The sequence below is a fragment of the Manis pentadactyla genome, chromosome 3, assembly GCF_030020395.1.
Source record: "Manis pentadactyla isolate mManPen7 chromosome 3, mManPen7.hap1, whole genome shotgun sequence".
NCBI classification, from domain to species: Eukaryota; Metazoa; Chordata; class Mammalia; order Pholidota; family Manidae; genus Manis; species Manis pentadactyla.
This window is the reverse complement of record NC_080021.1, coordinates 201,470,686-201,484,112: the sequence shown is the minus strand read 5'-3', so window position 1 is coordinate 201,484,112 and position 13,427 is coordinate 201,470,686. Positions and strand designations below refer to the sequence as shown.

General features: G+C 39.2%; 1 protein-coding gene across 1 annotated transcript in view; it reads left to right on the top strand.

Annotated features, from left to right (window-relative positions):
- The first annotated feature begins 9,830 nt into the window (after positions 1-9,830).
- LOC118927428 (zinc finger protein 420-like) overlaps positions 9,831-13,427 on the top strand; it is a 35,581-nt gene continuing 31,984 nt past the window's right edge. Inside the window, 2 exon segments of the mRNA XM_057498934.1 lie at positions 9,831-9,970; positions 12,273-12,317. Coding sequence (XP_057354917.1) covers positions 12,303-12,317 — 15 coding nt within the window. The 5' untranslated portion in view covers positions 9,831-9,970; positions 12,273-12,302.

Below are 13,427 nucleotides of genomic sequence, written 5' to 3'. Positions count from 1 at the left end.
AATAAATATTTCATCTAGATACTAGTCTAGCATAATGATGGGACCTCAACAAATATGTGATTAAATGTTATCTTTGCAAATATTCCCTATTCAAGTTGCTGACAATTGCATATGCTGACAATTCCTGAGTTGCTTGAGTGTTGTGTACTGACCTCATTTTAGATAATTAAAAGGTATAATATTGAGAATGGAATTTGTGTGTGTGTGTATGCATGTGTTGAAAGATCTACCCATGGATATTATGCCCTTATTTCCAAGTAACTTATTTTACTCTTGGGCAGATAATGATTTGTGAAAGCCATTTCCATCAACAATTTTTTACCAAGTGGAAGTCTAAGTACTATGCACAGAATGAATAATCACTGTCCAGAGCTATAGAAAATGTGTACTTTTTGGAAGGATAAAACTTGCAGGTTATGATTAAGTCAAATTTCCCACACAACTTAGAGAACCGATATTAGTAACACACCTAGGACAATCAGGAATACAGGTATACCTGAACAGTAGAGATGATGCTGAAAGCTATCGTGTGCAGTAAAAAAATAAAAGCATCAATAAATGAGGAAATGGTGTCTAAAAATGATTGGAAGTAAACAATGAAAGAAAATAGACATATAGTTGAGTCTAAATGACAAATGAAAACATCAGGTTATAAAATGGTATGTACATTAAGATCAACATTAAAATATATATGTAATATTTATACATAGAAATACATGTTGGAAGATGAATAACATCACCATCATGTGGACAGGGGCTCTTTCAGGATTGTGAGCTTAAGAGTAAGTTTTATGTTTTTCTAAATAATTTTTATTTTTTCATGAATTAATTTTTTATTGTAATGGGTCTCCATTTCTGGTATGGCCAAGTAGAGTTCTACTGAGCCTGACCCTCCCACAGATAACAGTTATAAACTCTGGACAGAACACACACACACACACTCACACAAAACAATGACCCAGAAGTAATGGAGAGTGAACAAAAGCAAATTATGGAAAGGGTTGAAACTTTGAGGAAGGGAATGGTAGGAAGTTAAATAAGATTTTTATAGCTTTTAGCTGAGACTACACTGACATTGGTGTAGCAGAAGTGGATTTAAAAAACACTAATATTCATCAAAGAAATACAAAAGAATCCAGAATCTCTATAACTTATCATTCATGATATCCAAGCTACTAGACAAACTTACTAGACATTCAGAGAATTAGGAAAATTTGACTCCAGTTCAAGAAAACAGACAACCAACCCAGAAATTAGAACAAACATATGAGAATATTAATGTAGTTATTATAACTATGCTTAATGAAATAAAAATACACTCACAATGAATATAGAGGTTTTTTTTTTTTAACTCAGCAAAGGAACAGAAATCACAAAGCCAAAAGAAAATTCTGGAACTAAAAAATACAATGTCTGAAATTAAAAATTCATGAGGTTAAGTTTACCAGTAGAATGTAAATCATAGGGGAAGTATCACTGGACTTGAGGTCAGTAGAAATGATCCAAACAAGTGAGAAAAAAATTATTGAAAAGACAGTAACAGAACTTCAGTGACCTTTAGGATAATAATAAAATGTCTTGCATAGGTGTAGCTGAAGTCCCAAAAGGAGAGCAAGAAGAAAATGGGGGATATTCAAAGATATTCAATCTCCTGAAATTTGGTAAATGATATAAATGTACTGATGTGACAATCTAAGCCAACTCCAAGTAGGATAACTGTGAAGAAAACCATGATTAGGCACATCTTAGACAAGCTGCTAGAATCCGAAGATAAAAATTAAATCTTGAAAGCCAGGGGAATAAAAACACATTATATGTGATAAAAACAATTCTAATGATTGGTGGCTTATCAGAAAAAACTATGGGATAGATCAGTATCCTTAAAGTGCTGTAGAAAAAACAAAATAAAAAACCTTCAACCTTGAATTCTATATCCAACAAAAATATCCTTCAAGAATGAAGGTGAAATAATGACATTTCAGATGAAAGAATTAATAGAAGTTATCCCCAAAGACCATAAAATTCTTCAGGTTGAAGGGAAATGATATCAGATGGAACCTCATTTCTTCTGTAAGCATTGAAGAGCATTAGAAATGGTAAGTATACAGGTAAATATAAAGGACTATTTTAACCTCTTAATTTCTTTAAAATACTTAATATTGATTAAAACAAAACTTCCTGTCTCCTGTGGATTGTAAAGTATTTAGATGCAATAGAAACTCAAGTATATCCCACAGTTTGGCTGCCATCTCAGTGCCATAGTGTGGGGTAGCACCAGTTGGCAGGGTGGCCGAGGTGGTAGGAGTGGGGCAGAGACCCAGCATGAGGTAATGGCACCATCTTGGAAGTGGCAAAGGTGAGGTTCCCATGCTGATGTCATCAGGGGAAGACCTGGGCACAGATCCAGCCTGTCTGGGGGCATGTTGGGGGATAACTTGGCAAGTCTAGGGCACCCACACATCCCAGTGAAGAGGGATGGATGATGTGTGTCTTGGCCATCACGGCGGAAAGACATTTGTGTCTCAGACCTCGGCTGCCACGTTGGTGGCAGAGGTGGGGGGAGGTAGGGGGTGCTAAATTCTGGGCCTTCCCACCACCATACTGGACAGTCCCCATTTCCTCCCAGCCTTAAGTGTCAGGATTGTTTACCAGTTCATAGAGGCACTGTGGCCTGTAGAGCCCCAGGGCAGCTCTTGGGGTTAGGGAATTGGCCAGGTCAACTCCCTGGGAAGACACAGCAGGCACGGCTGAAGTTGGTGCTTGTACTCCCCAGGAGGAGGAAAGGGGAGCGCCAGGCTCCAGGGCCTTGGCAACAGCCTGCCTCCCTGCCTAGGTCCGCTTATGCTCCAGATGGCCCTGTAGACTTAATTTCCCCAGCTGGCTGCCTTCCCACAGAGCATCCCTATTGACAGCCTAGGCCCTTCTTCTTGGGTGTTGGACACTGCATTGCCTCAAACTGCAGTTCCACTAGAGCAAAGGAAGGAGCTTCTCTCTCACTTAACCACTACCTGGGAGATGGGGAGTCTCAGCTGAGTCACTGCTGTCCTGTATCAGAGAAGGCATGTCATAGGAAAAAAAGAAAGGAAAAAAACCTCTCTAGTATGAAGAACGGGGAGTAAAACCTATATTGTAAACAGGTTTCTATGTGATATGGCACAGTATCAACTTCAAGTAGACAGTGAAAGTCAAAGATGTATAGAGCAATCCCTGGAGAAACCACCAAAGGGTAAAGCAAAGAGGTATAGTAAAAAATAAGACAGATAAATTTGTGAGTCTCCAGAAATTATTTAAAAATTCCTAATGGAAGCAGGAAGGGAGGTACAGAGGAATAAAAATCAAAGGGGACAAACAATATAAACAATAAGATGGGGGACCTAAATCCAACCATAGCAATAATTACATTATAAGTTCATGGACTGTTCTCAAAAAAGTAAACATAGATATACCATACAATCTAATATTTACACTTCTGTGTATTTAACTGAAGAAAACAAAAACACTAATTTGAAGAGATATATGCACTCCTGTTTATTGCAGCATTACTTACAATAACTGAGATACTGAAGCAACCTAAGTCCCATTAATAGATGAACAGATAAAGATGTATATATACACAAAGGAATATTACACAGCCATAAAAAGAATGAAATCCTGCCATTTGCAACAACATTTATAGACCTAGAAGATATTATGCTAAGTGAAATAAGTCAGAGAAAAACAAATCACACATGATTTCACTTATATGTAGGACTAAAAAACAAAACAAATGAATAAACAAACAAAACTCAGAAACAGATTCATAAAGAGAACCAACTAGTGCTTGCCGAGGGGAGCAGATGGGGACAGGCAAAACAGGCTGAAGAGTTTCAAGAGGTACAAACTTCCAGTTACAAAATAAACGTCACAGAGATGAAAGGTACAGCATGGGGAGCATTCATAATATATGTAAATGTTGAATCACTATGTTGTATACCTGAAACTATTGTATTATGTCAACTACATTCCATAAAGTAAATGAACTAAGCACTTCAATTAACAGGCATATTTTCATAATGGATAAAAAAGCAAGACCCAATTTTATGCTTTCTACAAGATCTAGAATTTAAAAAAACACCAAGAAGTTAAAAATAAGTGGACTGAAAATGATATACCATACAAATAGTAAGCATTCAAAGGCTACAATGGCTGTATTAATAGCAGACAAAACAGATTTCACAATAAAGAGTGTTAACAGAGATAAAAAGGGCCAATTTAAAAAGATAATCAATTCATCAAGAAGATATAACATTCATAAATGTTTATGCACCTAAAATTGAGCTCCAAAGTATATTGAAAGAATTTGGAGGAATTCAGAAATTGAAGCAGAAATTGAAATAGTTAAAGGTAGATACTGACAATTCCACAATCATAATGGGAGATTTTCATATCTCTCTGTAGGCAATTGATGGAACAACTAGACAGAAAAATTGGTAAAGACATAGATTACCTGAAGAATACTATTAAAAAGCCTTGACCTAACTGATATTTACAGAACATTAACTCTACTACTGTAGAAGATATAGTTTTTTCAAGTGTACATGATATATATACGAAGACAGAAAATATGCTGGCCACAAAACCCACTGATATGTTCAAAATGACTAAAATCATAGAGATTATGCTCTCTAAGCACAATAAAATTGTGGTTGGGTTCTCTGGAGGCAAATACTGAGATAGATATGGAGGTTATCAGATGTTTTTAAAGATCAGTACAATACCTGTGAAAGAAAGTGGGGGAGGCAGGATTGGGTAAAGGAAGTTAAAATACATTTCAGGCCCAACAAAGCCTTTGCCGTGATGGGGAGCTCTGGAGTGACTGTTTTTCTCACACAGGTGCCCTGATTGGACCTTTATGCCCCCACCTTCCTCATTCACCAGATGGATGCTGCCCTGCAAAGGGCATGACCTTGGGCGAGGCAGCTCCCTGTAGCTGAGGCCCATCTTTAAGTAGCTGACAGCTATAAGTTGTCTTTTGATTGCGTGCTCCCCACAGCTGAATAGCACATCGTTCCTTGAAGAAGAATCTGGATATGCAACTCTATGTCTATCATAATCCATCCCTTGCTCTGCTCAGATACACTTCTCTATATGTATCTGCGAAGTACTTCCTCTAGGATATCTGAGTCCCTCTCTGCCTGGGGAGAAATTAGGAGAGAAACATTTGTGGGGTAAATTACAGCTCCTGCTGCTATAGTGGTCTCAGGTTCACAGTAGATAACTCATCGTTTCCCTTCTCCATTATCCATTCTCAGCTACCTCTGCTCATCTCAGACACTGGCCTCGCTCCAGAATCCCAGGAACTAAGTTGTTCTTCCACTGGGGCTTGCCAACAACCCCATGTGGCATCTCTTCCCACCACTGATACCACCAAAACAAAGGGATAAATAAACATCAACTTCATATGTATGTGAGGGTCTATTTCTGAACTCTGTTCCATTTTTCTGTTTATTTACTTTGACTGAACTGATTGTTGTAACTTTATAATAAGCTTTAAAGTCAGGTAGAATGACAGTAAGCCCACCAACTTTTTCTTTTTTTAAATTGTTGTGGCACGTGTTCAGTTTTGAAAGTATTGCCAAATCGTCTGCAACCTACAATGTATGTGAATAAGTTCATACTTGATTCTTTTCACATTGGGTAGTAACAGGCTTTTTAATCTTTACCAATATGGAAAAAAGTTCATTGTTTAATTTACATGTCTTTAATTATTATCAAGGCCCCTCTGTTTCTTTAATTGGGTTTTTGATCTGAATAATTATCTGAAGATGTGATTCTCAGGTAATAGTTTAAATTTTGCTTTTGTTTCTTATTCCATTCTGAATTAAAAAAAAATTTTTTATATAGTCCCTTTTGTTTTCTTGATTTCTCCCTTCATTTTTCATTTCTTACATACCTTGAGACCTTCCTCCTTTCTACTTTGGGATCATTCTCCACCAGGGAATTCACTCTCTTCTGGGTCTTTAACTCTCCTTTTCTGCTGCAGCTCTTCCCAGTCTCTGACATGTTTAAATTGCCTTGTATGTTAAAAATAACCAGCTTGTAACCTGAACTCTCATCTTTTTTCTCCCTTAACACACAAGCTCCTTGATAACTGGTACTGTCTTGGCATTTCCACTTCCCCAGTTCACATTCACGCTTCAGTACAATGAAGTAGAGCTCTCTCTTCCTCATTATTGTGAAACAATTTCTTATAAGGCTGTATCTTGCTGTTATTAAATCCAAGGGACATTTTTTGTCCTTATCTTAGTGGATTTTTGGTTCTATCTGACATTTGATACTTCCCTCTTCCTTTAACTATTTCACCATTGGTTCCTCTGATACCAGTCTCCTTGGTCTGCTGCCTGTCTCTCTCTCTCTTCTGTTGCACTCATTGGTTCCTCTGTTTCTTCTCACCCTTCACCAGTAGGTATTTTCCAGGGCTCCATCCTTGGTGCCTTGTTTTTTCCAATGTATGTGCTTTCCTCTGAGGGACTGCATCTCTTTTCTATAACAATCTATAAAACCACCACTTTCAGATGTATCTGGATTGTATCTGATTGACTAAAAGCAATCTTTGGACTATAAATTTATATCAAAGTAAGTTGCATATCACACATCTGTAGTACATGAGATTCTACACATTGATTGTCTGCATAATGCCATTTCTGTGGATTATATGACCTATGCCTCCTCTCACTTTCTAAGCCAGCTGAGAGTAGAATGGAATATTCAACAGAACATTCTCCCACACCGTGATTAACCTGGAGCATCTGGACAGTAAGAATTATTTTCATTGTTTAAGTAAGGTAAGTATCATAAGCTAAGGGAAGTAACATAAAAATTCACCACAAAGTACTCTTATGTATGTGTGTGTGATTCCAAAGAAAGAAAGTATGCTTATCTGGCTTATGAAGTAAGGCATTTTTCTTAGTTTTATCTATCTGTTTTACTCTACCTTGTGTATCTCTGTTCCTGTCTCTGGGGTCAGCATACATCCTAGATTGCCCAGGACAGATTTTATGCCTGTTGTCCAGATAGAGTTATTAATAGCACCTTTTTTTTTTTTTTTTACTGTCAAAGCTGTCCTGGATTGAGGGACAAATGGTACTGATATCCTTGCCTCTTTACCAGAAGAAATTAATTGACATTCAGAAGACACTCATTATTAAGGTGTACTGTAGTGTAATGGTTAGGAGCATAAGCTCTGAGTCAGACTTTGGGACCTGGCTGCACTGCTAACAAGCTGTGTGACCTTTTGGTGCCTCAGATTCCTCCTCTGTAAAAAGGGGATAATAATGGTTTCTCCCTCAACGTTAGATCAAATCAGGGTTCAGCAAACTTCTGGTGTAAATGGATAGACAGTCAATATTTTAGACTTTGCAGGCCATAAGGTTTCTGCCAAAACTATTCAACTCTGCCATTACGGCACAAAAGCAACCAGAGACAGTAAATGTAATGAATGACAGTATGTAAATGAATAAGCAAACTGCTTTCCAATAAAGCTTATTTATTGAAACAGATAGCAGGCCAGATTTGCCCAAGGGATGTAGATTGTGGACCCCTGATTTAGATTATATTTGTAAAAGAACTATTCATTTCGGGCCATATAAGGCAAAGGAGATGTCCCTGATCTTTTGGCAAGGAATTTTCCCCCAAAACAGGAGTGTGTGGGCACTCCCAAAAGAGGAAACCATCTGAACAAAGATGTGGAGGTGGGATCAGTCTGCTCTAAGGTAGGTGACAAGCGGTTTACACCTGCTGTTCTTGAGACCCCTTCTTCACCTTGCTTTCCTGACAAACTCCAGTTCCTTGTCCAAGACTCAGTTTTTTAAATCATATCTTGAGCCTTCCTGAGAGCCCCTTCTCACACCACCACTACCACCCAGTCCCTGACCAAGTTAAGCACCACTTACTGTGCCTGTCAGTACAGATCATGCCCATCAGGTCACTGATGACACTGCATTGTCACCATCAGACTCTGAGCTCCTCCCTTGCATTCCAAAGCATGGCAATAATAAATGTGTGATTGGAGGAATGAATGTGCATTATATCATGAAGCAAGAGTCAGTAGACATAAATATATATCTAACAAACACAAAAAAGCAAAAACATGAAAATAAGCTAATTCTGACACAGTCTTGCTCTGAGTAGCTGTCAAACCAAAGGGGAGTAAGACAAACACTGGAGATTCCAGTCCCAGGCAACAATGGCTGTGACAGAGGAAGGCATATGTACTTGTTCCCATAAAAAGAAACAGATTCCCTGGGGCTCTGGAAAAAGCCTAGAAAGAAGAGGATATTGGAACGTAGCTTTTAAGCATGAATAGTGATTTCCTGGCATATGGTTGAGGAAGACATTCCAGAAGCGTGAAGTCCACTGTATCTGGTTTTAAGGAGCTGAGTGAACCCTGAAAATTAATCCATAGTGTCTTTAGGCATTAGTTAGGGCTGGATATTCTGTAGTGATGTTAAAATATAAACAAAGTCACATTAACCATTTAAGAGTTTATTTTACCAAAAATTGATTTGAATTGGGCAGCACCAGACAAGATGTGATGAGAAGTGCTCACTGGCAGGAGACAGGGGCAAGACTTCAGTAGAGAAGACCAGGAAGTAAGGCAAGCAAATTATTTGATTGCCTATAGCCTATAGCTTAAGCAGTTGCCTTATATTGGTTGGTTGTGATTGGTTGTCCTTAAGTTTTGATTTCTTAACCTTGGGACGTTTACAGGCTCGGGTCTGGTTAGCTTAGGAAGGCTGCTAAGGCATTAGAACCACCTTAGTGCAACGGTCTCCTTGTTTGTTTAATTTAACCATAACACTATACGGTATTTATTATTTAAAAATGTGGCTTCTGAAGTGTTTCTCACTGACATTGACCCCTGAAACTTTCCTCTTCACGTCAGCAAACACTGAAATACCCAAATGAGTATTTTACAACCTCCCTCTACTTTACAGATGAGAGAACATAGGGAAAGTGGTTGTTCCAAAACCGCAGAGCAAGTTCAAGAGGAGGCTGGGAGAAGAACCTAGGGGTTCTGAATCATCCTTCAGAGTCTCTCCCCATCCATACACTCCCCTGTGCTGCCATCTTAAGTGTTTTTAGCAAGGGCAGTCTTTCCAACCCAACCAGGGAAAGCATTCCTAGGGGAGGACATCTGCACTCATTTTCCCGGGCGACTGGCTGGAGTTGACCAGATGACAGGCATCCTGACTCCACTCAGTGCTATCTCCCAGGGACAATACTGCTCCATCCTGACTTCACCACCTCAATTAAAACCTAAATTAAATACCTACCTCTGTAAACACACAGGAAGTGCTTGATGAACATTTACCATCATTATTACTATACCTCACGATCGCAAAATTGAAGCGATGTGATGTAGATCAACTGATTTTTAGCTCTCTGAACTATTCTCATCTACCTAACAACAGGAGGGGCTTCCCCCGCTTCCCCATCTTTGCTTCGCATCTCACGCTGTTTCTCCATTTTCTACACAGCTGAATAGGTTCCCTGACTCCATCTTCAGATGCCAGGAATTCTGTCCTAGTTTATGTCTTTGCTCCCGCATTGCTCCCGTACGCAGCTCTCGTATGCCAGGTCTAAGCTTTGCTCAAAGAATTCTCTGCTGTACGGCCAACAATACCCACTCGAAATACGGCGCTACCCACTTTCCGGTCCTCGGGCGCGGCCGTGTTAGTTCCCCAGCTTAGGCGGACCAATAACCGGAAAGTCTCGCGATAGAAGCGGGTCAGGGGCTGCGCCGGCTTCTGCGTAAGTCCTGGAGAGTCCAGCGCTCCCGCCGCGGAAGGGGCGGGGTCGAGCGCTCGGCAAGTTGAGGATAGTGTTCTCAGAGGAGGCTGAGGTCACCGCGTGCGGTGCTGCGAGTAAGGGTGCGATGTTTGATCCGCGATTCAGCGTCTGTGTCGTCCGTGATTTCCGGTCTTGTGTGGTTAGTAGTCAAGGGGGCCTACTCCAGACAGCGGTTGCCGCCCGGTGGAGCTCGCTACTTAGTGTATCTGCTCGTCGTGGACTCTGCAGAGGGTCAATGACTGACCGGGCATTTGTGGGGCTAGTGATCGGGCCTGTCTATGTGAGTAATTCTGGGTCTCAGAGTTACGGGTTGAGGTCACATAGAAATAAGTCGTTGGGGCCCTGAAGACAGGTGTCAGTCTTCAGGATTATTTTGGATCTGTGAATGCAGGCTGTAGTGGGCAGCGTTAAGAGCCTGTGTGATAGGCTGCTCGTGATCCGTGATTGGGGCTCCATCCCTGAATTATAACAGTTTGCAGTCAGCCTGCACTTCACACATACTCGTGTGCTAGGTTTTCTTGGGTGAGTTAATACCCGTAAGGATGTGAGGGTAGGAGGAGCGTTCCCATCTTTTCCCTAAAGTTTATGTTTCCACCCCTGGTTCTATCTGGTGGACAGATTTCAGGCAGTTTATAATCTCTTTTACTGTTTTGTAGCTAGTTAAGAACTTAAAGCCCAAGTCTCTCCTCAAAAACCCTTTCTCAAAGCTCTTTTGCCTTCTCCCTGTCCTTCAATCTGTGCGCTATGAACAATTTCAGGTACTCTCATTGTGTCAGCTTCCACTTTTAAGAGTCATGACTTGCCAATCTATAGCATCAGCCCAGACATTTCTAACAAGCTCCAGATTCACAGTAGCCGACTGTCTCCTGTACATCTTTGTGAGATTTGCTCACAGAAATTCAATCTTAACATGTTCAAAATAGGGTTTATCATCTTCTCCAGGCTTTACCTCTTGTCCTACTATATTCTACATTATTATGAATGGCGTCACTCTTCTTCCAGATGACCATACTAAAAATCCTGAAGACATTTAGTTTTCTTTCCACCCTTCTCCCCATATCCAGTCAATCCTCCTCTGATCCTGGTGATTTTGCCTTTCTGACATCTCTCCAGTTTGTCCTCCCTATTCCTTAGCCACAGTCTTAGTAACAAGCTGCATCATCTCTTGCCTTAAACCTGTAACCAGAAAACTCTGTATCAGAGTGTTGGACACTGGGGAAGTCAGAGGAAGGAATGGCTAAATGTCTCCAGGAGGCACCTGGAAAGGCTTTCTAGAGAAAGTGACATTTGAACTGAGCCCTGTAAGTCAATGGAAGAGAGCGATTGTTGTAAGAGTGATTTATTGTAAGAGTGATTACAGCTTATTGAAGCCCTGTTTATTTTCTTTCAGCCGCATCCATCTACTGAATTGTGCTCTTTAGAACATCCTTGATAGGAGCTTGGGTTTAGAGGTCAATTGGACAATAGCTGCTGAGAATGACTAATTTTTTAGTTAAAAAAATAATATGTTTATTCTAGAATTGAAAACTGAAAATGCTAAATGGAACTCTATAGAAATCACTTGTAATCTTACCACCCAAAAGTAACTATAACATTTTGATGTATATCCTTTCACTTTTTTCTTTCAAATGTATTTATTTTCAATATATTTATTATTTTATAACCTGTTTATATTGCTTTGTACAATAAAACAAGAAAAAATTTACAAGTTTATAAATATTTTTCTAAGACATTTTTAATGACTGTGTAGTAGTCTATCCTTTCAATAACTAATTTAACCAATCCTTATTGTAGAACATGTAGGCGGTCTCTACATTTTAAGTGATAAAGCAGCATTGTTATGAATATCCTTGCAGAAATGTCTCTGCATACATCTATGCTCATTTTTTTTTTTTTTAGAATAAATATCTAATGATAGATTTGGGAGGGGGTCAAAGGAGAAACTTTTAAAACAATGGAATACAAACATTCACATTCTCAAAGGAAAAACATACAATATCCTGACCTTTTCAGAACTGTAAGTTGATGTTATTTCAGCATCATCCTCTGTGGGCTCCCTGAAAGGAACCTTTCAAAGGAGCAGCCTAAAAGGGGCAATCTTTTTTTTTTTTGGTATCATTAATCTACAATTACATGAAGAATATTATGTTTACTAGGCTCCCCCCTTCACCAAGTCCCCCCCCACAAACTCCATTACAGTCACTGTCCATCAGCGGAGTAAGATGCTGCAGAATCCTTACTCGTCTTCTCTGTGTTGTACAGCCCTCCCCGTGCCCCCTCCCCCACATTACACATGCTAATTGTAACAAGGGGCAATCTTTTATGTAGCTATTGATAGGGATTTCCAGGCTCAGGATTCTGGGAATGAGAGGGCAGTCCAGACTCTGGAGGCTGTCTTCTGCTAAATCCCCTCCTTGCTCATCCCAGCTCTGTCTTTACAGATATCTGCCCCTTCTGAATAGCAACAAAAAATGAGCAAGTCTCAGGTAAGTGAGCTTTTTTGTTTTCCACTGTATTTGAGGCAGTTTAAAAGAATTCAATTAAATGAAAAAATGTAAACAGATTAGGTAAAATGAAATAGAAGATCTAGACCAAGGAAATATAGACATACAAATTATATAGTACCTGTCATAGTTGTTTAAAGTTGATTTCATCTACAATTTTAAGATTTACATTATACATTAAATGTGTTAAATTTCTTGAGGGAACTAAAGATTTTTTTGGCACTTAGGTCTGAAGTTACTCTCCTGATGGGTCTGCCTAAACGTGATGTAGAAGGCAAGTGTCCTTAACATTTGCGAACCCATGATAAATTCCATAGCAGGTTTTTACATAGCTGTTTCTTAAACCATTTCTCAGAGTAAGCATAGGGCATAATAACAAAGCAGAATTCAGTTTCCAGGCAGTAAAATCATGAGGTCCAAGTACACAGCTATCATTCTGCCTTGATCCATGAATAAAATCTATAATTCTTGGAGCAGCATTTCTCACCCTGGGAGTTTGTGAAATTGGTCCAGGAGATTTGTGTCGTTAATGGTAGTACCAGTACTTGTTTTAATTCGCAGTTTTTAACCAATAAGTGAAGCAGATATTTTTCCTTTAAAATACAGTAGGTTGAGAGCTTCAAAGTGTATTATCAAGCGAGCATGCTTGATAAATAGTGGAGATCAAATGAATTTGCTCATTTCTGTTAGTTTATCACTTAGCTAAACACTGCTAGCCAGCACCTTAGGGGTTGTGATTGTCAAAGAGTTTAAATGTTTTTATTTGAAGGTATATATTGTTTAACTTTTATCTGTAATTTTCCATTGGTTATACCCATTATGTAGCCTGTAGCTTCAGGATAGTAGCCTTCAAGTGGGAAGCATGCCTTCCTGAGGAGATGTGCAGGATGATCCACTGAGGTACAGGGATAAAAAATGAGAACTTCTACTGATATGTCTTTTTAGTGACCATAATATCTCAGTATTCAAATACTTATACATATGTGTCCATTGGCAGATAAATGGATAAATAGAATGGGTTTATATAATGAAATGTTATTCAGCCATAAAAAGGAATGATGTTCTAATACATGTTACAGCATAAATAAACCT